This window comes from Myotis daubentonii, chromosome 3, assembly GCF_963259705.1.
Source record: "Myotis daubentonii chromosome 3, mMyoDau2.1, whole genome shotgun sequence".
NCBI lineage: Eukaryota > Metazoa > Chordata > Mammalia > Chiroptera > Vespertilionidae > Myotis > Myotis daubentonii.
This window is the reverse complement of record NC_081842.1, coordinates 152,053,957-152,080,336: the sequence shown is the minus strand read 5'-3', so window position 1 is coordinate 152,080,336 and position 26,380 is coordinate 152,053,957. Positions and strand designations below refer to the sequence as shown.

General features: G+C 43.6%; 2 protein-coding genes across 6 annotated transcripts in view; both read right to left on the bottom strand.

The window, feature by feature from the left end:
• Positions 1-26,380, bottom strand: part of LOC132230859 (guanylate-binding protein 6-like) — a 349,236-nt gene that overhangs the window by 280,794 nt on the left and 42,062 nt on the right. The gene's annotated exons all lie outside the window — the stretch shown is intronic.
• The window catches only part of LOC132230850 (guanylate-binding protein 1-like), a 71,765-nt gene that overhangs the window by 3,324 nt on the left and 42,061 nt on the right, over positions 1-26,380 (bottom strand). The window contains exons 1-7 of one of the 3 annotated variants that reach the window (XM_059688942.1): positions 13,315-13,465; positions 9,186-9,394; positions 7,450-7,577; positions 3,777-3,886; positions 3,337-3,533; positions 1,985-2,227; positions 182-462 (exon numbers count right to left, since the gene is read on the bottom strand). In XM_059688942.1, coding sequence (XP_059544925.1) covers positions 182-462; positions 1,985-2,227; positions 3,337-3,533; positions 3,777-3,886; positions 7,450-7,577; positions 9,186-9,375 — 1,149 coding nt within the window. In that variant the 5' untranslated portion in view covers positions 9,376-9,394; positions 13,315-13,465. Of the gene's footprint in view, positions 1-181; positions 463-1,984; positions 2,228-3,336; positions 3,534-3,776; positions 3,887-7,449; positions 7,578-9,185; positions 9,395-13,314; positions 13,466-26,380 lie in introns of those variants that run through there. The other 2 variants (XM_059688943.1, XM_059688944.1) reach the window with 2 other exon arrangements.

Here is a 26,380-nt window from a genome sequence, read left to right as displayed (position 1 = left end):
AACTTTAAGTCAATCATAATAAAATTGGCTCTTCTTACAATAATAATGACAAATAGTGGTTTTTGTCATTTTGAAATCTAGGAAGAATTCCTTCTCTCATGATAAATACCCATTTTTTTTCTAGTAGTAGTTTGCTTTCTGAGACCCTAATCCACATATATACACATAAGAAAAAAATTACCGCTAATTCCTTTTGAAATAAATGGTCTACATCCTTGAAGGAATTCTTCATAAAGACTTCAATGGCCTCTTTCTCACTGGCCATGTGCAGGTCCAGGAGCTCTTGGAGGGTTTCTGTGGGAAGCTGAACCTTCTTGGCCATCTGTTGGTCATAATGGGTCATGGCCTTTTTCACTGCAGCTGAGTTCTCTATTTGGGCCAAGGCCAGGATGGCGTTCTCCATGCAGGGCAGGTCCCCACTGCTGATGGCATTGACATAGGTCATCACAAGACTCTTCAGCCCTACAAATAGAGAACAAAAGATAATGTTTGTTGTAGGTGAGGTGAGGAAACAGTCCATCCTCTATAAATCTGATGATATTTCTCAACACTCTTTTGGCTCACAGCATCTGTGTCCTTAGCATCACCTGGAAGTTTGCTAGAAATGCAGACTCTCAACCTCTGCTCCAGATCAACTGAATTAAATTCTTCTCTGGCAAGATCCTTGAGTGATATAGATACATATCAAACAGTGAGAACCTCTGTTGTAGGCACCATAGACCTGTGTTTATTGAGTGCATGTGTTTACCCCTAAGCACCATTCGTATAGGAAATGTACCACTCATTTATGTCTCTATCATCAGTTCTGGTCCAGGTCCATGGTAAGCATTTAAAAAATCAATATTTGTGAAACAATTAAAAAGAAGACCTCTGCCCTGGCCAGGTGTCTCTGTTGGTTGGAACATCGTCCCATGCACCAAAATGTTGTGGGTTTTATTCCTGGTTAGGGCACACACGTAGGTTGTGGGTTCAATACCCAGTTGGGGTGCATGCAGGAGGCAACTGAGTAATGTTTCTCTCTCACATCAATGTTTCTCTCTCCCTCTCAAATTCATGGAAAAACATCCTTGGGTGAGGATTAAAAATTAGAAATAAATTTTAAAAGGAGTCCTCCATTTTATATATTTCAGCCGAACACCGTCCAAGATAACTTTCTGTGATGATGTTCATGTGCTATATGTGCTATCCAATATTGGAACCACTAGCCATATAATCAGAATTTTTAATTTTCTTTAATTCTAATTAATCTACATGTAATTTTAGTTAAATGTAGGTACTACATTTGCCTAATAGCTATTATATGGGACTAGAAGCCTAGTGAATGAAAGTTGTGCACAGTGGGTGGTTGGAGGGGTGTCCCTTAGCCCAGCCTGCACCCTCTCCAACCTTGTGGGATTGGGACTAAACCGGCAGTTGGATATCCTTCTTATAATCCAGGACTGCTGGCTCCTAACTGCTTGCATGCCTGCCTGCCTGCCAGCCTGATTGCCCCCTAACCTCTCCCGTGCTGGCCTGATTGATGCTTAACTGCTCCCTTGCTAGCCTGATTGCCCGTTCCTGTCCTCCTCTGCAGTCCTGGTAACACCCAACTGCCCTCCCCTGCTGGCCATCATGTGGCAGCTATCTTGTGGCAGCCATCTTTAGCACATATCTTGTGGTAGATAAATAGTGGTGGCCATAATGTGATGACATGTTGGCGGCCATCTTGTGATGATGTCGCACAAGAGCATGATGTACCTAGTCTTTTATTAGTACAGGTCCAGCTTATTAGGGCAATTTTAACCAATAGAGCTTTTTTATTTGTCTTTTTCTATCTTTTCTCATCCACAAAATCTGATTAATAAAATCTGTTAGAAATGCTGTGTCATCTGGAATATACCATAGTAATAGTAGATTTGCACTTTTCAGAGATGAAACTAGGTGGATGTTATTCCACCTTTCTTTAATCTTGACAGTGAGAGTAATGACTGGGAAGCGGACTCACTGGGTCCGTTGACCTGGATGCCTCCTGAAAGAGTTTTGACTTTGGAATTCCTAAAGATGTAGGAACAGAAATCAGCAGCTTCTTCCACGAATTCGGGTTCCAGCTCATCATCATGCATTGTCTCCAGTTGGCATAGCTTCTTCCAATGAGTGGGCGGATGAAAGATAAAGCATTTCTTCTTTGGGAAGAAATTTCGGATACAAAGTCGGGGCAGGTTATAATTTTTATCTTTGGAACTGGTACCTGGAGAACGATAATAAAAATGGATTTGCTTAATATAGGGGCTTGGAAACTTTTTCTGTAAATGGTCAAATGGTAAATACATTAGGCTTTGCAGGTCAGGTGGTTTCTTTTCCAAGTATTCAATTCTGCTATTACAGCGTGAAAGCAGCCATGGACAATCTACATATTATTCATCCAGTAAAACCTATTTGTAGGATAGCTGGCAGGCTGTATTGGCCATCATTTGCCTGTGGGCCATAGTTTGTAAACCCCTGGCTAGTGCATTGTTAAGCATTAATCTATTTTCTTTAAATAAATGCCCATTCTACTCCATATTCTTTGGTGAATTACAGCATCACAAACCCTAACCAGGGAGATAAAAATCAATCAGATCACAGTGCAGGGAAAGGTTAAAGAAAAAGAAACTTATTCTTGAAAGAGGGGGGAAGATAATTCAAAATCAAATCTATGAACGTAAATATTAAACAAGCATTAATTCTTAGAACTAGGCAGCTGAGAAGAAGTAGAAAAGTATACATGTAAAAACACTAAATCAAAAAAAAATAAAAACACTAAATCTTTACTAATAAAATAGTAATATGCTAATTAGACTGGGAGACCTTCCAGGAGACTGGCCAGGAAGGGCAGTAGAGAGCTATGAGGACAGCAGGGGAAGGCAGTTGGGAGCCATGAGGACAGCAGGGGAGGTTAGTTGGGGGCCATGAGGCTGGTAGGGGAGGGCAGTTGGAGGCGAGTAGGCTGGCAGAGGAGCGTAGTGGGGTGCAAGTAGGCCAGTGTGGGGGTGCATTTGGGGGCAAACAGGGAGCATGTAGAGTGGTTAGATGCAATCAGTAGGCAGGCAGGTGAGCAGTTAGGAGCCAGCAGTCCCAGATTGTGAGAGGGATGTCCGACTGCCAGTTTAGGCCCAATCAAACAGAGCCTAAACTGGCAGTCGGATATCCCCTGAGGGGTCCTAGATTAGAGAGCATGTAGGCCGGGCTGAGGGACACCCCTCCACCCCTCCACACCCTATGCATGAATTTCGTGCATCGGGCCACTAGTAGAAAAATAAAAGATGATGGTTGCTAATGGCTTGTGATTCCCAATAATCAGTTCTCAGTCCCCTTTACCTTTCTTGAGTTTGAGTGAATTCTCCAGGTACTCATCTGCTGAGATGGGTTGCCCATCTACTTCCAATTCTAGGGAAAAATCCCTCAGTGTCCACACAAAATCTGGAAAGAATCTCACAAAGTCATCTGAATCCTGAACCTCTTTTGCATCAGGTGAAGATTTTGCCCTGATTTTATCTGTCAGCTCTGTCACATAGCTGAGTAGCAAACTAAGGAAAAATGGTGTAAAAGAACAGTGCCCCTCATCCCATATTAGTCCCACATATTCCAAACCTTTGGCTTTGCTTCTAACCTAAGTGTTAATTCTTCCTGCCCTTGAATTATTTTTCATACTGTCTCTGTTTGCACTTGATTCGCCAGGATGCACCTTCAGGGAGCTGGTATTTAAATACTAGTTTCCCCTCTGATTTTGATGCTGTTCTGGACCACAAAAAGGATACTGCAGTTGGTCCATGGCCTGCTGGTCTATGGCCTTCATGCTATTGTACACAAAGGTGCTGCTCAGCAGTATTGCCAGGGCAAAGATCCAGGAGTCATTCTGGTTGTCACCCTGGAAATCAGAACACATTTGGGCCAGGATTATGTTTTATTCTCATGGCACTTTCCAGATCAGCAGTAGTAAATGGATGCTCATTTAGGGGAGTGGCTTTTTTTTATATATTAACTAGAGGCTCAGGGGGGGGGGAGGGTGCGTCCCTCAGCCCAGCCTGCGCCCATTCGCAGTCCAGGGCCCCTTGGGGGATGTCCACCTGTTGACTTAGACCCACTCCCCAGGGGATCAGGCTTAAGCTTGCAGTCAGACATCCTTCTGGCAGCCAGGGGGCCCTCGGGGGATGTCCAACTAAAGGCTTAGGCCCCCAAGGGTTGGGCCTAAACTGTTAGTTGGACATTCTTAGTGCTGCCAAGGAGGTGGGAGAAGCTCCTGCCACCACCTCTGCACTGGCCAGCCATGAGCCAGCTTCTGGCTGAGTGGCACTACTCCTCAGTCTGATCTAAACCCTAGAGATTAGTACTTCATTTTACAACTTTTTCTCGGTTTATAGGCAGCAGCAAACTCAGACCACACAGTCGGGTGTGCAAGAAATGTTGCTTTCTTTATTGTTTAGTAACCAAACCTAACTTCAACTTCAGCCCCCATTCTGCCAAGTGAAAAAACAAAAACAAAATATTATTTAACTTAGGTTCCCCACGCCCTTCTCTGGAGTTGTACTTCCATGTCAGACAGTTTATACCTCAGGCAGAGGTGCCAAAGAGCCGAGCAGGGTCAAGAACATCTGGACCTCTGTCTTCTGTCTGGGCTGGCCCCCACCCAGCAGCCCTTGACCCTCACCTCAGAGATCAACTCCATGCTGATCCCTGGTATATTCTCCTCATCTGGGCCTTGAGGCCTCTTGAGTCCAATTCTCTCTCTCCCTCCCTCCCTGCCACCTTCTCTCTCTCACACAAAGAGCTATTGGGCTTTCTGGGGTGAGGTCCTCTGACACCTCCTCAGCCCCGTTGCACGGACACCATCTTGGTGCCTTGGTCAGGGCCACAAAGCTGTGTGGCTGCTCTCAGACCCTCCGTCTCCTGCTGCCTTAGGGAGTGACTCAGTGGGAGGGGAGGGTCACAGTCCTTTTTACACGGCCGCCAACAAACTCTCAGTGTTCCTTCCCTCTAGTTCTCCTTCTCCTCCTCACCCTAGTCCAGGCACGTCTATGTGCAGGGCAGGGGAGGGTGGGAGGCAGGGGTGTCTCTGACCCAGCACACAGGCTTCCAGATCCACTGCTCCCCCAGGAGGCCTTCCACGCTCTGGACTTCGACACCCAGAACCTGCCCCCTCTCAGCTGCAGGTCTTTGCCTGCAGTTGTCAAGTCTGTTTAGAGCAGTGGTTCTCAACCTTGGCTGCACATTAGAATCACCTGGGAATCTTTGCAAAATCCTGATTCCTGGGCCTCATCCTCCGGAAATTCTGTTTCTTTGTTACTAATGTTGTGGCCCCACCCCATAACAAAGAAACAGAACTTCCGGAGGATGAGGCCCAGAAATCAGGATTTTGAAAAGATTCCCAGGTGATTCTAATGTGCAGCCAAGGTTGAGAACCACTGGTTTAGAGGCTTGAAGTCAAGAAGTGCCTCTTTGTTCTCTGCTTTCTGGAGGCAGTCAGCGTGGAACATTCCTGCCTGGACTGGGGAGGGGTCTCTGGGTGTTAGAATACCAGGAGGGGGAGCACAAACTCCTCTGAGAGCTCCAAGAGGGGAAAGGCAGCACCCTCTCACCTCTAACCCAAGGACGTTTCTTTAGAAGAAGAAACCTTATCCCATGCAGGGGCCTGTGCTGGCTGCCTCAGTTTCTCAGACAAAGAATTTGATGAACGTCTTTTCCCCACTGCAGTAGCTGCTTCATTTGTTCGTTCTCGCATTTTTCATTAGCTGCTAAATCGCCCCTGTGGCTGCAAACCTGTTGTGCCTGACTCAGCCAGTGGGGAGCTATGGGAGCTGTGCAGGGACAGGGGAAGGGGGAGGGGGGTCCGGCCTGCAGAGAGGGTCAGTGGTGCCTGCCCGGCTGTCTCAGAGGATGTGGCTTAGGTTAGGTTCTGTCCTTTGGCGACTTTAGGAGGGGAGGCCGTGTCCTCTGCTCCCCACTTTGACTCAGGGGTGGAAGTTCTCCTTGCTCTCTGGCCTCATAACTCAGTGGATCATAGTGGGATGCGGCAGGCAGGCAGCTTCTGCAGCCGCACACGGGCGGGGGCCTGCAACCCTGGACAGGATCAGGTCACAGGTGGCGGCAGGCAGCTTCTGTGGCTGCACACGGGCTAGGGCTGTGGGCTTCTGCTGCCGTACAGGGGCGCGGGCTGTTGGCTTCTGCTGCCGCATGGGCAGGCGGCTTCTGGGGGGTCGGGGTTGCCGCCTAGCCTGCTCCCTGGCCCTCCCACCCTCCCATCACCATGGCAATCTTGGGGCCGCAGGCCAGCCACCAGCCCGGGGAGTCTGGTCTTGTGGCCTGGCCTGCGACCCGGCCCTCTGCCCTCCGATTGCCATGGGCGCAGGCCAGGCAGCAATGCCAACTGACTTTCCAATGGCGATTAGGGGCTGAAGGCGGCCTTTGCCCACCCCTCAGCTCTTGCCTGCCGCCTGGGTTGCGGATCACCATTCTTCAGTCCTTCCCCTTTCGCCTCCCAGCATTGCGGCTACATAACCGCCATCTTTGTTGGTGGTTAACTGCCATCTTGGCTGGCAGTTAATTTGCATATTGCCCTGATTAGCCAATGGGAAGGGTAGTGGTCTACGCTAATTACCATGTTTCTCTTTTATTAGATAGGATGTCTTATAAGAGGAAAACAAATCCAAATGCAAATGATTATTAATAAGACTTATACTTTGACTAGTCTTCTGATTAGTATTTTCGGTTACACTGATTCTCACTAGGTCCTCTTATTTTGATTGACAGATAATTGCAAAACAAACAGTCCAGATTGGTGGGCACTCTAAAGCCTTCAATGTAATTTAATTTTCTCTATGTTTCAACAGAAAAATTGACTTATGTAACAGTAATAATACTTATAGCTATTTTATCTAGTCTTTATTATTCACCTAACACTTTCTGTTCTTATTAAATAGTTACAACAACACTATGAGGCAAATATTGACCTTTTGCATCGGTTTTACAGTTCTGAAAGCTGAGGTTAAAAAAAGTGAAATAATTTTCTAAGGCCACTGTGTTAATAACAGGGTTAAAATTTAAACTTCAGTTTAGGAATTCTGAACATTAATCCTTAATTAAAGTTCTCTGCAGTATAGGACTCATGACTGATTTTGTTGGTGGTACCTTTATGCATCAGTGTTAACTGGCTTAGTTATAGACTCTTGTTAATAATTAGAATACTACATAATGAGCACTGTGCTCTTCTAGGATTCTTCCTTATATTTTCATCATTCCTGATTGCAAAACTTGGTCTCTTAGCACATAATCAGAAATGAAAAAAACACTTAAGGTTTACTGTCAGCTCTTATTTGAATAAAAATTAAAATATTAATAATAAAAATTTTTAAAAAGAAAAGAAAAAGTATTAAATAGTGTAGACAATACCCAGAAATGAAGGGATTGTCTCCAAATTGAATATTTAATGCTTACCTTCTCTACATCTCCCAGCCCTTCAGTGTCAAGCAGAACTAAGGTGTAGTTTGGTTTCTTAGGGTGATGCACACACCACATCCAGATGCCTTTGGTGTGAGACCGAACCGTGGAGCCCAGAGAGAAGCCTTCAGGGGGAGAGGAGAAAGAGGGAGTGGAGTTTTCATAGCTTATGTGTCTTAAAATGGAGATAAACATGAACATAATCAAGGTTACGGGAGACCACAGCCAGTAGCTTTGCTGGCATGGCTAAGAGGTTGAGCGTCTACCTAAGAACCAGGAGATCATGGTTCGACTACGGGGCAGGGCATATGCCCTGGTTATGGGCTCCATCCCCAGTGTGGGATGTGCAGGAGGCAGCCAATCAATGATTCTCTCTTATCACTGATGTTTCCAACTCTCTCTTCTTCTGCCTTCCACTCTGAAATCAATAAAAATACATAAAAAAAAAAAACAACCCAACTACAATCAGTATTGATTTTACAGAGAAACAGGGAAATTCCAATATCCAATACATAAAAATATCCAACACCTTTTACTATAAAAACATTAACAAATCAGGACTAGAAGTAAACTAACTCAATGTAATAAAAGCCATATATGAAAATCCTTCAGCCAGCATCACACTCAATTGTGCAAGATAGAAAGCTTTCCTTCTACAAAATTACTCAAATGAGTTCAAAGACCTACATGTAAGTGCTAAAACTATAAACTTCATAGAAGAAAACATAGGGGGAAAGTTTCATATTATTGACTTTGGAATGATTTCTTGGATATGACACCAAAAGTATAAACAACGAAAGAAAAATAGATAAGTTGGATTCAAAATGAAAACTTTTGTGGGTCAAAGGATACTAACAACAGAGTTTCATAGGAATCCTATGGAATGGGGGAAAATATTTCTCAGTTAAGGGATTGATATCCAGAATATATAAAGAAGTCCTGCAATGAAACACCAGAATACAAAAAACCCAACTACTAGTAAAAATTGAGCCAAGGACTTGAACAGACATTTCCTTAAAGAAAATATGCAAATAACCAATAAACACATAACAAAATAATTAACAGCACTAGCTATCCAGTAAATACAAATCAAAAGCACAATGATATACGATTTCACACCCATTAGGATGATCACTATCAAAAAAACAAAATAACAGCCCGGCCAATGTGGCTGGTGGTTGAATACTGACCTATGAACCAGGAGGTCACGGTTCAATTCCTAGCCTGTGTTTGCTGTGAGCTTGATCCCCAGTGTGAGGGGTGCAGGAGGCAGACAATCAATGATTCTCTCACATTATTAATGTCTCTCTCTCTCTCTCTCTCTCTCTCTCTCTCTCTCCCTGTCTGAAGTCAATAAAAACAAACAAACAACAACAAAAACCACCAGACACACACAACAAAATAACAGGTATTGGTAAGTATGTGGAGAAATTAGAATCCTGGAAAATGGTAGAGTTGCTGTGGGACATGATATGGCGATTCTTTAAAAAAGTAAAGAGAATTCTAGGAAAACAATATAAATTATGCTTTTAAAAGGGAAATTAAGGAAAGTGGGAAGAGACAGTGAGTTTACTCTTTGCAACCACAGTAAAATAAGAGCACAGCGGTAGATTAAAAGCTCGCTTTCAAAAAAACCTCCCCATGTCCACCTTACTCTTCCTGTAGCACCATATTCAAAGCTGGGAGTGTGGGTAGACAGAGGGATCTGGCAGAGCTTAGCTGGTGCCCCTCACCTTTTTTCTTCCCAGCCAGCTTGTTCATCAGGTAGGATTTGCCTGTGCGGTAGAGACCCACAATGGCCACCACCACTACAGGCTGTGTAATGGCAGACAGGATCTTCAAAGCTTCTGGATTAACCACTAGTTGGGTGTTAGTGTTCTCAATGAGGCACACTGGGCCTGGCATGTGGATGTCTGAGGCCATGTCCAGGGTGTCACCTTATCTGCAAGCAAGGGGATGGGATGGATTAGAATTTCCAGTCTAAGCAGATCAAGAACTTTCACCAGGTTATTTTGATCCAGAAGGTAGAGTCATAAAATTCCCCAACATGGCCAAAAGTTCTGTGTCAACAGTGAGATGGATGAGGGGAATATTTGTATTCTTTTAGCAAGTTATAGAAGTGCAATTGAGGAGTCCATTAAAAAAAATATTGGTATGACAAGGACATCAACATTTAACCACTTTCATCAACAAAATTTTTAATTTACCATAGAAAACTTCTTTTTAGATTGTCATTAAAATTTTCAGACTAGAACTTGACTGGTGTGACTCAGTGATTGAGTGTGGGCCTATGAACCAGGAGGTCAGGGCCCAATTCCACGTCAGGGTACATGCCTGGGTTGCAGGCTTGTCACCAGTAGGGGATGCATAGGAGGCAGCCAATCAATGTTTGTCTCTCATTATTGATGTTACCGTCTCTCCGTCTCCCTCCTTCTCTCTAAAAATCAATGAAAATATATAAAAAGGTTTATTTGCTGGACATTAGTATAAAGTAGAATAGGGTTTGGAGAGTAGTTTACATCCAGCCATGTGTAAGAAATTTAATATTTATTTGTTAATTAATTCTACTATGAATACCGACTTTTGGGAATAAATGTTTCATCATTAGATATATGCTCTTTGGATAATTTTCATAGTTGTTTTTTTTGTTTGTTTGTTAATCCTCACTGGAGGGTATTTTCCATTTATTTTTAGGGAGAGTGGTCGTGGGGATGGGGGGGGGGTTGAGACAGAGAGAGAGAAACATCTATTTGAAACATACACTTGGATTGGTTGCCTCCTGCACTTGCCCCCACCACAATCATTCAATCCACCCTTCAATCCAAGGGTCGATACTCTAACTGCTGTGCAAAAACAGGCAGGGCATTTTTCACAGATTTGAAATGTGTTTTTTTCTACTAGCTGTGCTTATTTTGCAGAAGTGAGGGTTCACAGAACTGTTTATACTGTTATTCTGGAAGCGGAACCAATATAACTTACATTTGCAAATTTTATAAAAATGTATGACTATAGGAAAAGCAGGACTAGAGACCTGCCCAAAGCCTTGATATGGGCTTGTGCAAGCAAGGGGCCCTATACTTCAGCTTCATTAGCTTCACAAAAAATTAGCCTCCAACTAAAAGGGGGTAAGAGTGCACAACTACAAATACTGAATGTTGCCAAAAACCATGTTTGTGTATATATGTGTGTGATGTAAGGGAACAAAAGACTATGAAATATGGATTAAAAGATCAGGAAGCAGATCATGGGAGCCTAGGTTGTTCAGTGAAAATATATTTCCAGTCATACACTTGTAGGCGTTCTGTTTTGTTCTGTTTTTCCATTAGGTTGAGAAGAAGGAGAAGCACGAAGAAGACAGGAGGGGAGGAAACTGGGGAGAGAGAGGGAGGGTTGTCATAGAAGCAGGTGATGAGTAAAGTTCATGCCAAGCCAAGGAATTCAGAAGTAGTTTCCAGAAAGCAAGAACAAACTTGCTTGAGAGCATAGACAGGTCAGGTATACAAATGTTGGCTTCAGCAATGCAGGTTTCTTAAAGAGAAAACATTTTAGTACAGTAGTGGGGCCAAATTCTACTTGTAAGGGGTAAGAAAATAGTTGGCCCTAAGAAATTGGATCTGGTTGATTGGAACTATATTTTATTTTATTTTACTTTTTAAAAAATTGTCATTTTTAAATTACAGTTGACAATATTATCTGAGTTTCAGTGTACTACATAGTTGTTAGACATTTGTATACCTTAAAAGGATTCCTTCTTTGGGTCTACATGTCAGCATACATAATTCTAACAATACCTGAGGCCCAGTGCACGAATTTGTGCGTGGGTGGGGTCCCTCAGCCTGGCAGGCAATAGGGACCAATCTTGGCCAGTCCCAATTGGGGCCAATTGAGGCCAGCTTGTCCAGGTAGGGGTCCGGGAGGTTAGCCGGATTGGGGTGGAGGAGCTGCAGGAGGTTGGCTGGCTAGGGGACGGCTCATGGGAGGTTGGCTGGATGTGGGGGGCAGGGCTGTAGGAGGTTGGCCACCTAGCCAGGGGAGGGGGAACAGGAAGTTGGTAAGCTGCAGGAGGTTGGCAGGGGGGGCACACTGACCACCAGGGGGGAGCTCCTGCATTTTGCCTCTGCCCCCTGGTGGTCACAGCACATCATAGCAACCAGTTGTTTTACTTGTTCTGCTGTAATAGTTGCTTAGGCTTTTATTATGTGGACTACTGGCCAGGTGCATGAAGTTAGTGTGCATATAAAAAGGGATTAATTAGAGGAAATATTTTAATATTGCTATTTGCACTTTATCTATAATAGAAGTGTCATAAAAGAAAGAAAATTAGTAAAATGTATATGAAAATCTTCCCTCCAGACCCAGAGCCAAGGACCCACTAATCAGCGGCACCTTAAAATGGTGTGAGAAAAAGGCCCAGCCAGCCCCACACCCATTGGGCAAGATCCAGACCCGGCTGGCCCCACCCTTGTCAATGCTGGGAGGGGGGTGCCACCTCACGTCCCCTGACTTTGCGCTGGGGGCAGGAAATACATCCTCAAGTCTCCCAAGCCCTGCTGGGCAGGAGGAGAAGCCTCAGGTCCTCCAGCACACCCTCAGGCCCCCCGGCCTGGTGCTGGGGTGGGGAGGGTAGCATGAGGTCCCTTGGCCTGTTGCCAGGGAGGGAGGCACAGCCTGAAGTCCCCCGTGAAGCCCCTTGGGGGGGCATGACCTGAGGTCCCTGGCCCAGTGCCAGGGCAGGGGGCACGACCTTAGGTCCCCAGGCTTGGTGCTGGGGCGGAGGGCACACTTTGAGGTCCCCCGTCAAGCCCCACTGGGTGGGGGGCCACGGCCTGATGTCCCCTGTCAAGCCCTGCCGGGCAGGGGGCACAGCCTCAGGTCTCCCGTCAAAGCCCTGCTGGGCAGGGGGCACGGCCTCAGGTCCCCCGGCCTGTCGCTTGGTGGGGGAGCACGGCCTGAGGTCCCCTGTCATGCTTCACCAGACAGGGGGCGCAGCCTCAGATCCGTTACGGGAATGCAGCCTCCACTGTGAGTATAGCCATCTTGTGTTACAGAAACCCTGCCTTCGCTGTGGGCACCCTGGTCTTTGTGATGGCATGATGGTCAATTTGCATATTCCCTCTTTATTAGATAGGATTATTGACTATATTCCCTAGGCTTTACTTACATCCCTGTGACTGTTATAACTGCCAATTTGTATTTCTTAATCCCTTCCCCATTTTCACCAGCCCCCATCCTTCCTCACATCCAGCAAACAGAAAATGAGTTACTTTTGAGTGAGTAATCCACTTTGAAACCAAGCTCATCTATATGACTAAAATGTATGGTGTTTTTGTGAATCTTCATTTTTCACTCTGAGTTTCAGGTATTTCTTTCTTCTTTTTTAACAGTGTCAGGTGGCTGTTTATGCTGCATCTCATTTTCTATGCTTCTTTCTCATGAAAATAACATATCTGTAGCCCTTTCAGTGTGTCAGCTGCAGTCAGACCAGAATTGAGCAAGTTCCATCAAGACAATGGTAATTTAACTGTGTCTGCAGCCAACACAATGTTGGCAAAGAGAAAGACAATTGTAATACATTTCAAACTCTGAGCTTAGCCCCATGTCTGCTGCTGCCTAATTCCTCCAAGCACAGTAGTGACACTTAGGAATGCGGAGCCACCCGATAGCGCCAGGATTGCACCTCACTGCCTGTCCCATGCGGGCTCTGCTGCAACCTATCTTCATGCTCATCATTCTTTGGAAAATGAACTGACCCTTATACATACCTCCCACCCTGCCCCAACCTTACCCTGGACTCCATTTCTCAGAGTACAGTCCTTTAGAGGTGGAGAGAAAACTGCTATGATGAGAAAATAAAGTTCTTACCTGTTTTTTCCTCTCAGTGTAGGTTGGAGTGGTTTGTTACTTCTCTGCCTTTCACTGGATGGTTGGGCTTTTATTTCAACTCCGATGTGACGTGGCTGTCCTGACTTCCTAAAGTACTTTGTTAGAAATGAAGGATTTAGAGGAATGTGAAACTGAAAGCATTGAGTAAAAAGCAGTGATTCAACAACCATGATAGGAATATCTGCAAGCTATGAAAACGGGAGGGTACATGGATTTTACAGGATTTCATAACTAGTTCATGACAGGGTAGCAGAGGACATTTGGCTCATGCCGACTAACTAGAAAGTCCCAAAGGAGAAAGTCGCCCCAGCCTCATTTCATGGAACTACATGCAGTCACCCTATCTGGCTCAACAGGAGGGAGTCACACCCAGGACGAGACAGCAGGCCAAAAAATAAGGAAGGCAGCTTACAGCCCACAGCCTCAAGGGCCAGCACTAATCAGGTTGAAGGACAATGGACTCCATGTAATCAGACTAGAACACTTATATCCCCCAGCCTCCGCCCTTGCAGTTTTGCTCCTAAAATTCAACCCTGAGGACAGCGGAGACTGTGGGCTAACCTTCCCCGGTTGTGGCTCCATCCCCCCATTCCCTCTGATAAACTTCCCTCCTGCTTGCTTGCTGTGTCTGCCTAATTCCTTGAGTGACTCTAATCTTACAGTTCAGTTTGACAGAAACTCCATTGCTGGTTCCTGGTGCGTGAAGTTGACAAGATGTGGCTCCCTGTTCCCTCTTTCAAGCAGGGTAAGGTATGTCGCTGGAAGAGGCAGGCACCAGTATTTCTCATCCCCTCCAACACTGAGTTGCAGAGACTGGAGGCTGGGGCTCCAACCTGCACCCGGTCCCACTCACAGAGTGAAGGCTCTAGTTGATGCATAACAGGCTGAGATTGCCTGGCCTGCTCACCCTCCCTCTGGCTCACTTGTAGGAAGGAGTTTCCAAGCTGGGAGAGGCACGTGGGGAAGACCACAGGCTACCACCCCTGCCCAGGGGAGGAGCAGTGGCTCAGAGATATTTGTCCAGGGAGAGAGGCAGTGCATCTCTGAAGTTCTCCCCCAAAGAACTGATTTTATTTGAAACAGTGTGGGGACTTGGAGAAACTATATTGCTAGCAAATTGTCTTTAGAAAAAACAGAACAGGAGATTTTCAGGAAGGAAGCAGGTAACCTCAGATGGTAATACAAATCCAAATAGAAAAACAAAGAGAACCAGTAACGGAATTTTGTAATTATAAAAGACAGTATAAATGCATATTCCCTCTTCTTTCTTCTTTAACTGATTTAAGAAACAATTGTATACAACAATCTATCTGTCTATCTATCTATCTATCTATCTATCTATCTATCTATCTATCTATCTAGCAGTAATATGCAAATGAGGTTGAGACTCCATAATAGTCACAACCAGTTCAGGAGGAGGGCGCTGGGCACTGAGAGAACAACATTCAGGCACAGCCCAGAGCCTTAGAGATCAACACAGAGGGGCGCCTGCTCTGAGACTCAGATGTGGCTGGCGGCAGGCCCCCAGCAGACACACACACACACACACACACACACACACTTGGTGCCTGCTCCAAGCCTATGCAGCTGAGGTCACCTGTCAGGGCTGCAAAGGAAGAGGAAAGCCTAGCCTGCCACATGTACCAGTGCCCATGAGGTGTTTGGGCCACTTGGTCTGAGGGGCTTTCTCCGGGTCAGTCTCCTGGTTGCTTTTCTGGTCCCCGTCAAGGGAAGGAGTCAGGGGTGGGGTGAAATGAGGCCAGGCCAATCCTGATTTTCCAATTGTTCCCGGCTATGTGTTTGATCCAGGGGCTGGTAGGAGGAAGTTCTCAGCACAAAGGCAGGAAGGCAGAGGTGCTCTGTGGCAAAGGTGAAGGCACAGCTGCCCTGGGACAGCCCGAGGGTCTGCAGCACAGAGCACTGGGCAGGGCAGCCACCACAGGGGCTGTCCCAGGCACCTCTCACCCCTCCGAGGGCATCAACTCTGGAGGTCACAGACGGGGAAACAGACCCAGAGTTTAGACCTGCCCAGGTCACATAAAGGCTTCCAATTCAGCACCTTCTGCACTCTTCTTCAAGTTCACAACCATTGACTGAACACTTTCTATCAAGTTCCTAGAAGGTGGTAATCTCTCACCAACTGTGGTTTTAAGAGGGTTCCCTTTTAGATGTACACCTTTACACAGCTTTCTCAAAGAGGCACTTAAATGCCATAAACTCACCCACTGCTGGTATACTGTTTGATGCGTGAATTTCCACAGCAGCTCAACCACTGACACAAAGCGTGTAACAAACTTCCATGATGCTGTTTGCCCATCTACAGCCAACCTCACTCCAGCCCCAGGCAACCACAGGTCTGCTTTCTGTCTCTGGAGTTTTGTCTTTTCTAGAAATCTCCACCTTCTTTTAAAAAGAAAAAGAAAAAAAAGTAAAACAAACAAACAAACAAAACAGAAAGAACTCTGCTGTGCTCAGGCCTGGAAAGGGGAAGATGACTGAGGGCAAAGAAGATGACTCTGTGAAGGGCCTAGAGTGCAGGGCCTGGCCCCTCCTGCTTTAACTTCCAGATGAACAAACTCAGGGTCAGAGAGGCCTGGGGTGTGGTTCAGTCTTTTCAACCCATGCCTGCATCCCAGACGCTAATTACAGTGGCAGCAGCAGTGGTACTACTCAGGGCCCAGCCTGGCCACACTGCCGCCCCGCCCAGTGGACACACACACACACACACACACACACACACACACACACACACACGGGGCACCTGCTCTGAGCCTCTGACGCCCCCAGCGGACACACACACAGAGACATACACACACAGACACGGAGCGCCTGCTGTGAGCCTCCACGGCATCAGTAGGACATCCCCTGAGGGCTCCCAGACTGTGAGAGGGGGCAGGCTGGGCTGAGGGACCCCCACCTCCCAGTGCACTAATTTCGTGTACCAGGCCTCTAGTATGAATATAATTGTATTGTAGGGTCTATTTCATACTTAAAAGTAGTCTATTTAGCAAAGCAGAAAAAAAGAAGGTAAGTGGTTGCACAGCCTATTGAAATAAAGATATGACAGCTGATATTAATGTGAACTCATAGGAATACAGAGAATCAGAGATTATAAGAAAGAAAGTTACTATAACAAGCACTATACATTTATTCTTTCTGTTTCAGCCTTTTTAAAAGACAGAAAATCATATGAGTTAATAATTATCAAAATGTATTGTTGGGGTTGTTACATATATAGATGTAATTTGTACTATAGATGTAAAAATAATAGCACTAAATGAATGAAAGGGGGAATGGAGTTACAGGAGTAACTGTTCTATATTTCACTGGAATTAATTTAGCATAAATTTGAGGTATATTCTTTTTAATTTTATTGAATTTATTGGAGTGATTTTTTTTATTAAATTAAATCTTTATTGATCAGATTATTACATTTGTTCCTCTTTTTTTCCCCCCCATAACTCCCCTCCTCCCAGTTCCCGCCCCACCCTCCGCCCTCACTCCCCACCCACTGTCCTCATCCATAGGTGCACGATTTTTGTCCAGTCTCTTCCCACATCTCCCACACCCCTTTCCCCCCCTCCAAGAATAGTCAGTCCATTCCCTTTCTATGTCCCTGATTCTATTATAATCACCAGTTCATTCTGTTCATCAGATTATTTATTCACTTGATTCTTAGATTCACTTGTTGATAGATGCATATTTGTTATTCATAATTTGTATCTTTACCTTTTTCTGCCTCTTCCTCTTCTTAAAGGATACCTTTCAGCATTTCATATAATCCTGGTTTGGTGGTGATGAACTCCTTTAGCCTTTCCTTATCTGTGAAGCTCTTTATCTGACCTTCTATTCTGAATGATAGCTTTGCTGGATAAAGTAATCTTGGTTGTAGGTTCTTGGTATTCATCACTTTGAATATTTCTTGCCACTCCCTTCTGGCCTGCAAAAGTTTCTGTTGAGAAATCAGCTGACAGTCGTATGGGTATTCCCTTGTAGGTAACTGAGTTTCTTTCTCTTGCTGTTTTTAAGATTCTCTCTTTATCTTTTGCTCTTGGCATTTTAATTATGATGTGTCTTGGTGTGGTCCTCTTTGGTTTCCTTTTGTTTGGGGTTCTCCGCGCTTCTTGGACCTGTAAGTCCATTTCTTTCACCAGGTGGGGGAAGTTTTCTGTCATTATTTCTTCAAATAGGTTTTCAATATCTTGCTCTCTCTCATCTTCTGGCACCCCTATAATTCTGATGTTGGTACGCTTGAAGCTGTCCCAGAGGCTCCTTACACTATCCTCACATTTTTGGATTCTTTTTTCATTTTGCTTTTCCGGTTGGATGTTTTTTGCTTCCCCGCATTTCAAATCATTGACTTGGTTCTTGCGCTCCTCTGGTCTGCTGTCGGGAGTCTGTATAATATTCGTTATTTCAGTCCGTGTATGCTTAATTTCTAGTTGGTTCCCCAATATAAGATCGAGGGTCTTATTAGTTTTCGTGTAGATCTCATTAAGTTTATCGGCAGCTTCTAAACAGTTCTTGAGAGACCTTAAAAGTGTGGTTCTGAACTCTATATCTTCCTTTGACAATTTTGTCCTGTTTCTTTGTCTCCGCATTTTGTTATGCTTCCTTGGTGCACCCCCTAGTGGTCTTTGTTCGCTGTCTTATAGTTAAATCTTGATTGTTGTAGCTAATTCCAGGGAGGGTTTGACCTCCAGGCCAAGTGGCTATGAGAACAGCTGTGTCAGCAGTGAGAGGACTTCTGTCCTCTAGGGAGGTGGTAATCTAGCCTTTGCCTGAGGCTATCCGGCAAATGCCTCTGTGCAGGGCTTGGGCAGGGCGGGTTGCACAGGATCAACAGGGTGGGCCGGAGAGAGCAGTTATGGCGGCTCTCAGTCCTGTCCCCAGGGTCTCTGCCTCTCTGAGTCCCAGCACCCGCTGCAAAGATCGGAGAGAAAGCTGCACTTGCTCTGACCGAAGCCAGACAGTCCCGCTTCTCCCGTTTGAGTCTGGGTCCCTAAAGACTCCCTCCCGATTGAAAACGCCAACCTCACCCTCCGCCGCCAGCCCGCTCGGTGCACTGCGCACCTCAGAATTTGACTTCAGCACTGCGCCTCCTCTGAGTGTCCGTATGCGTTTCTCTTTCCTCCTGGTTGTAGGACTTCCGCTCAGCCAGCGTTCCTGTGGTTCTGGGTGATGTCCCTTCCGTTTTTTGGTTTCACTTTTGAAGTAGTTGTTCAAAGCAGCAAACTCCGGCGTTAACCTATGCCGCCATCTTGGTTCTTCCCGTGTGTTCTCTGGAGTGATATTGATTAGTAAAGTTATATGGGTTACAAGTATAAAATTCTATAATAAATCATCAGTATATTGTATGTTTACCACCCAGAGTCAAATCTCCTTCCATCTCCATTTATGCCCCCTTTTTTCTCTTCTACCTTTCCACCACCTTTTGCCTCTAGGAATCATCATACTATTGTCTATATATGTGAGGGTTTTTTTTTTTCTTAAACTCTTCACATTTTTTACCTAATCTCTCAATCCCCCTTCCCCTCTGAGGTTCTGGAGAGTATTATGCTAAGTAAGTAAGCCAGTCAGAGGAAGACAAATACCATATGATTTTACTTATATGTGGAATCTAATGAACAAAATAAACTAACAAATAAAATAGAAATACTCAGAGATGCACAGAACAGACTGAAGTACATTTTGAGAAATATATATATTTATATGCACCCTGGAGAACTACTAACAAAACAGCATATCTTAATCAATATCCTTTCACCTTAGGACACTGTAAAATAAAAGTAAATTAAACCCAAAGCAAGAAGAAGCAAAAAATAAAGATTTATGTAAATGACTAGAGGCCCAGTGCACGAAATTTGTTCACTGAGGGAGAGGTGTTCTTCAGCCCAGCCTGCACACTCTCCAATCTAGGCCCCCTTGTCCGACTGCCCATTTAGGCCTGATCCCTATGGGCCCGATTCCTGTGGCCTAAACGGGCAGTCGGACATCCATCTCACAATCCAGGACTGCTGGCTCCCAACTGCTCACCTGCCTGCCTGCCTGATTGCTCCTAACTGCTTCTGCCTGCCTGCCTGATCACCCCCTAACCACTCCCTGCCAGCCTGATGGACGTCTAACGGCTCCCCTGCTGGTCTGAATGCCGCCAAATGCCCTCCTCTGCCAGCCCAGTCACCCACAACTGCCTTCCCTGCTGGCCCGGTTGTTCCCAACTGCCCTCCCCTATAGGCCTGGTCCCTCTCAACTACCCTCCCCTGCAGGCCTGGTCATCCCCAATTGCCTTCCCGACCCTGCAGGCCTGGTCCCTTCCAACTGCCCTCCTCTGCAGGCCTGATCACCCACAACTGTCCTCCCTAGCAGGCCATTTGTGGCCATATGGGGGCAGCCATCTTTGACCACATGGGGTTGGCCATCTTGTGTGTTGGAGTGATGGTCAATTTGCATAATACCTCTTTATTATATAGGATATTAATGAAATAGATAATGGGAAAATATAGAAAAAAAATCAGTGACAGCAAAAGCTGGTTCTTTGAAAAGATCATCAATTTTGACAAACTTATAGCTAAATTGGCCAAGAAGAAAAGAAAGGAGACTCAAATTACTAAAATCAGGAATGAAAAAGAGGACATTACTATTGACAGAAAAAGAAAGATTATAGGGCAATACTATGAACAACTGTATGGCAACAAAGTAGATTAAAAATGGACAAATTCCTAGAAAGAAGCAATCTTCTGAAACTCTCTCAAGAAGAAATCGCTCATCTGAATAGACTTGTAACAAGTAAAGAGGTTGAAAACTACCACCATGAAAAGCTCAGGCCCAAATGGCTTCACTGGTGATTTCTACCAAACTTTCAAAGAAGAATTGATATCCATTCCTCACAAACTTGGCCAAAAATACAAAATTCCCTTAATGTTATTTTACCACATACATTCTTTCTCTGTCTGAACTACTTGAGAGTTAGTTACAGACCAAATGCCTCAATAATCCACTGTATATTTCTTTAAAAAGTTACCTGGTAGAGTAATTTTTTAAGGAAATATATCTTCTGCTTCCTATTACATAGTCCATTTACTTCTATATTAGGCCTCCGCTGTCTGTGTAGACAGTTATCTGTTTATCTGTGTCAAGCACGTGTTTATAATGGACAAGTTGTTTGTCACACAGAACTTCATGAGCTGTTTTCCTGCTTTGTTTCTGATCCCCAGTCCAAAATTTCCAGTGACATTTGATTCTGCTTTATTTCCTACTTGTGCATTCTAGTCACTGATTGTTATCAGCATGTCTTGTTTTGATGTGTGGTCAGTTTCTTCTTGAATACTTGCATAAAAGCATTCAATTTCATTTTATTCGGCTCTGTAAAATGAAAAAGGAAGAGAGGGATAAAAAAAATAGGAAAATTCAGCAATGGTCTATCACCTCCTTCTGCTGTGCATCGTGTGGCTCCAAATCACATATGTGCTGGGTCCCTAGTGTCACAATCACCAAACAGGTAGTAAATGCAAACACTGTTGTGGTTCTAAACTCCTTAAAGGTGTTATTAACTAAATTCAATTTATTCTTCAGCACATGCATATAGTGTAGCTTTTATGATTTGCATTTCACACATGAGTAAATACAATTTAAAGATATTTTATGTTTTTGTTTGTTTACTTTCTTTTGATTTTTAGAAAGAGAGGAAGGGAGGGGAAGAATGAAAGAAACACCAACGTGAGAGCAAAACAGCCCCTCACATGTCCAACACCAGGGATCAAACGCACATTCTGGGCAAAAGTCCTGACCTGGAATTAAACCTGCAACCTTTGGCTGCAGGGAACAATACCTGACCAACTAAACCACAGTGGTCAGGGCTAATGGTTTGTTAATAGCAGTTAATTGAGTCACAAGGCCCTGGTGATTGATTTGGGATTTCCTCCAATGATGAGTCAATGTGTTAAGAGGAAGATCAAATTAGGTTCATCCATGGCTCTGTGTTTGCAAATGTGGACTGAAATACTGGTGTTTGGAGTCTCCCTTTTTCCTCACTGCCTAGGACATTATGATCAGCCCTTTTATCAATTCAAAGTCTTTGGCTCATGTTTTTCTCACAAGTGAGGAATTTCCTGTGTCAATTAAGGACAAATGGAAAGTATTTGTACTGAATACATGTTCTTTGTAAGTGGAAACAGGAACAACCTCTTAGTTTTTCAAGAATAGACTAGATATTGAGAAAACAGCTCCTTTCTGTCTAGTATTATGAATTCTGTGCAGTTTCCCTGCTTTTTGGTTTCACGTGAGGCTGTTTGAAAAACTTTCTAGGGACATTTTCTTTGAAAGGCTGGTTAGGAGAAAAGTATATTTCCTCTCTTCCCAGTGTACTTGGAGTTGCAGTCTTTATAATACTTATATTATTCTAAAAGATAGATTCAACAACAATGAGGTACCATCTCACACCTGTCAGAGTGGCTATCATCAACAAATCAACAAATGACAAGTGCTGGAGAGGATGTGGAGAAAAAGGAACACTCATGCACTGCTGGTGGGAATGCAGACTGGTGCAGCCACTGTGGAAGACAGTATGGAGTTTCCTCAAAAAGTTAAAAATGGAACTCCCATTTAACCCAGTGTTCCCACTTCTAGGAAGATATCCCAAGAAAACAGAAACACCAATCAGAAAGGATATATGCACCCCTATGTTCATAGCAGCACAATTCACCATAGTTAAGATCTGAAAACAGCCTAAGTGCTCATCAGCATATGAATGGATTAGAAAACTGTGGTACATCTACACAATGGAATACTATGCTGCTGTAAAGAAGAAGGAATTCTTACCATTTGCAACAGCATGGATGATACTGGAGAGCATTATGCTATGTGAAATAAGCCAGTCAATGAAAGAAAAATACCACATGATCTCACTCATTTATGGATAATTAAGACCGTTATAAACTGATGAGCAAAAATAGATACAGAGGCAGAGCAGCATCAAACAGACTACAGCGTGAAGGCTGGGGTGGGTTGGAGGGGTGGGGAAGAGATCAACTGAAGGACTTGTATGCATGCATATAAGCATAACCAATGGACACAAGACACTGGGTGGTATGGCCGGATAGGGGAAGGTCAAGGGGAGAAAAAAAGGAGACATATATATTTTTCTTTGTAATACTTTAAGCAATAAAACAATTAAATAAAAAAATAAAATAAAAGATAGCTTCAAATAAAATTAATTTGCATGTTAGTATCATTACATTAAAATTCATTAGTGTATACGTATATGCGTATTGACAGGGAGGTATTTTTTAAGGGTATAACATTTCAGCATGTGAGATTGACTTAAGGCAGCAATTTTCAACCTTTTTTTTTGTCTCATGGTACACATAAACTAATTCTTAAAAGAGTAGCCTTAGTAATTACTTTATGTGTGCCTTGAGAAAAGAAGGTTGAAAATTGATGAATTAAGGGAATTTTTTTTAACCTTAAAAAAATATTTTTATTAATTTCAGAGTGGAAGGGAGAAAGAGAAAAATAACATCAATGATGAGGGAAAATCATTGATTGGCTGTCTCCTGAATGCCACTCACCTAGGATCAAGCCTGGAACCTGGGCATGTGCCCTCACTGGTATCAAACTACGACCTCTGGGTTCATAGGTTGATGCTCAACCACTGATCCACACCAGCCAGGCAAGGGGGTTCTTTATATAATCTGCATAAGAGTTCTTTGATTGATATTTGCATTGTAATTATTTTATCCTACTTGGTTTCTTGATTTTTGCTCTTGATAAACTAGGTAGCTAGCTAGCTTAATTAGGCAGACAGGAAGGGAGCGGGTCCAGAGAGAATAAAGGCATCTTGGCCTGAACAATTAAAGCAGCCATAATTTAGATCAAAAGCAGCCCTGGCCTGTGCAGCTGCAATAGCCATAGGGCTAATAAAACACCCCTGGCCAGGAAAAAAGATGCTGTTTTACTCTTTGAGCAGAGAAGCCAGCGGTTTTATTCTCAAGGTTTGGCAAGATATGGTTGCTAGGTGTTAAAGCAACCATTAGGAAGATCAAAAGCAACTCCAACCTGAACAGACAAGATGGACATGTGAAGGACAGAGAAATGCCACAGGATAAGGGAGGAGAAAGACATACATCCACAGAGGGTAAAGAAAAGTTGCAGGATATGAAGTGGGGGGAAAGGAAACATATTTTCAAGGAGGGTAGAGGAATGGTGCAAAATAAAGGAAAAGGAAGAGGGAGCAACCACCTGGTCTTTGAGCTTTGAAACAAATACAATTTAGCTTAATGTCCAATGAGGAAAGTACTGGGGTCCTAGATTAAAGGAAGGTTCTCTAGAATATATAATACCTCAAGACAAAGAGAGCAGTGGCCACCCTCTTTAGGTGACCCTTCTATCTCTCTTATCTTAACCATGAGAGACAGAGTCTTAGGAATAGAAACTTAGAATTAGGAGCTTTAGAGATAGTGTCTGCACTAAACTTTTTGTACTTCTCACCTACCACTTTTGCCCATGGCTTCATTCTTCAAATCCATCTGGACAAGAACCTAGGAAAGGAATCATTCTTGCACCATGCTCACCAAAATTTTTTTTTTAAATCACTTTTATTTATTTATTTTTTTAAGGGGTGAGGAGGAGACTATGTAGACTAGAAGAGGCTTATAAAACATATTAAAAATAAAACAGGAAAATGACACAGTGTTTAGTAGGCAGATGCTAGCAACAAACCAGGAAATAATTATCATAAATATCAAGATAGTGGTTGCATTAAGGGATGGGGAGGGAATTGTGATAGAAATGGGTTAAAGGGAGGCCTTATGAGATGGCTGGCTGAGTTCAATTTCTTTTCTTTTTTTTTATTGCTTAAAGTAATACAAAGGGTATTATATATGTGTCCATTCTTTCCCCCCTGCCCTAGACAGTCCCCTAGCCTCCCCTATCCCCCAGTGTCTTATGTCCATTGGTTATGCTTATATGCATGCATACAAGTCCTTTGGTTGATCTCTTACCCCCCTACCTCCTGTCCCCCAACCCTCCCCAGCCTTCCCGCTGCAGTTTGACAATTTGTTGGAGGCAGCTCTGCCTCTGTATCTATTATTGTTCAAAAGTTTATAATGGTCTCTATTATCCATGAATGAGTGAGATCATGTGGTATTTTTCCTTCATTGACTGGCTTATTTCACTTAGCATAATGCTCTCCAGTTCCATCCATGCTGTTGCAAATGGTAAGAGTTCCTTCCTTTTTACAGCAGCATAGTATTCCATCGTGTAGATGTACCACAGTTTTCTAATCCATTCATCTACTGATGGGCACTTAGGCTGTTTCCAGATCTTAGCTATGGTGAATTGTGCTGCTATGAACATAGGGGTGCATATATCCTTTCTGATTGGTGTTTCTGTTTTCTTGGGATATATTCCTAGAAGTGGGATCACAGGGTCAATGGGAGTTCCATTTTCAGTTTTTGGAGGAAACTCCATACTGTCTTCCATAGTGGCTGCACCAGTCTGCATTCCCACCAGCAGTGCAAAAGTGTTCCTTTTTCTCCACATCCTCTCCAGCACTTGTCGTTTGTTGATTTGTTGATGATAGCCAGTCTGACAGGTGTGAGATGGTACCTCATTGTTGTTTTGATTTGCATCTCTCGGATGATTAGTGACTTTGAGCATGTTTTCATATGTCTCTTCGCTTTCTGAATGTCCTCTTTTGAAAGGTGTCTATTTAGATCCTTTGCCCATTTTTTGATTGGATTGTTTATCTTCATTTTGTTAAGTTGTATGAGTTCCCTATAAACTTTGGAGATTAGGCCCTTATCAGATATGACATTGGCAAATATGTTTTCCCACACAGTGGGTTTTCTCGTGGTTTTGTTGATGGTTTCTTTTGCTGTGCAGAAGCTTTTTATTTTGATGTAGTCCCATTTCTTCATTTTCTCTTTAGTTTCAAGTGCCCTAGGAGCTGTATCAGTGAAGAAATTGCTGCGGCATATGTCTGAGGTTTGTTGCCTTTGGATTCTTCTAGAATTTTCATGGTTTCCTGTCGTACATTTAGGTCCTTTATCCATTTTGAGTTTATTTTTGTGTATGGTGTAAGTTGGTGGTCTAGTTTCATTTTCTTGCATATATCTGTCCAATTTTCCCAACACCATTTATTGAAGAGACTATCTTGGCTCCATTGTATGTTCTTGCCTCCTTTGTCAAATATTAATTCAGCATATTGGTTCGGGCCGATTTCTGGGCTCTCTATTCTATTCCATTGATCTATATGCCTATTCTTGTGCCAGTACCAGGCAGTTTTGAGATCAGTGGCTTTGTAATACATCTTGATATCTGGTATTGAGATCCCACCTACTTTGTTCTTTTTCAGGATCGCTGCAGCTATTCGGGGTCTTTTTTTATTCCGGATGAATTTTTGGAGAGTTTGTTCTATATCTATGAAGTACGCCGTTGGTATTTTAATGGGAAGTGCATTGAATTTATAGATTTCTTTGGGTAGTATGGATATTTTAATGATGTTGATTCTACCAATCTATGAACACGGTATGTTCTTCCATCTGTTTATGTCTTCCTCTATATCTTTTTTCAACGTCCTGTAGTTTTCTGAGTAGAGGCCTTTTACCTCTTTAGTTAAGTTTATTCCTAGGTAGCATAATTTTTTTGGTGCGATGGTAAACGGGATTGTTTTTATAATCTCTCTTTCTGAAAGTTCACTATTGGTGTATAGAAATGCCTCAGATTTCTTGGGGTTAATTTTGTATCCTGCTACATTGCCAAATTCATGTATTAAGTCTAGTAGCTTTTTGATGGAATCTCTAGGGTTTTGTATGTATAATATCATGTCGTCTGCAAATAAGGACAGTTTTACTCCCTCTTTTCCAATTTGGATGCCTTTTATTTCTTTTTCTTGCCTAATTGCAATGGCTAACACTTCCAGTACTATGTTGAACAGGAGTGGTGAGAGGGGGCATCCCTGTCTTGTTCCTGTTCTTAGGGGAAATGATGTTAGTTTTTGTCCATTGAGTATGATGTTGGCTGTGGGCGTGTCATATGTGGCTTTTAT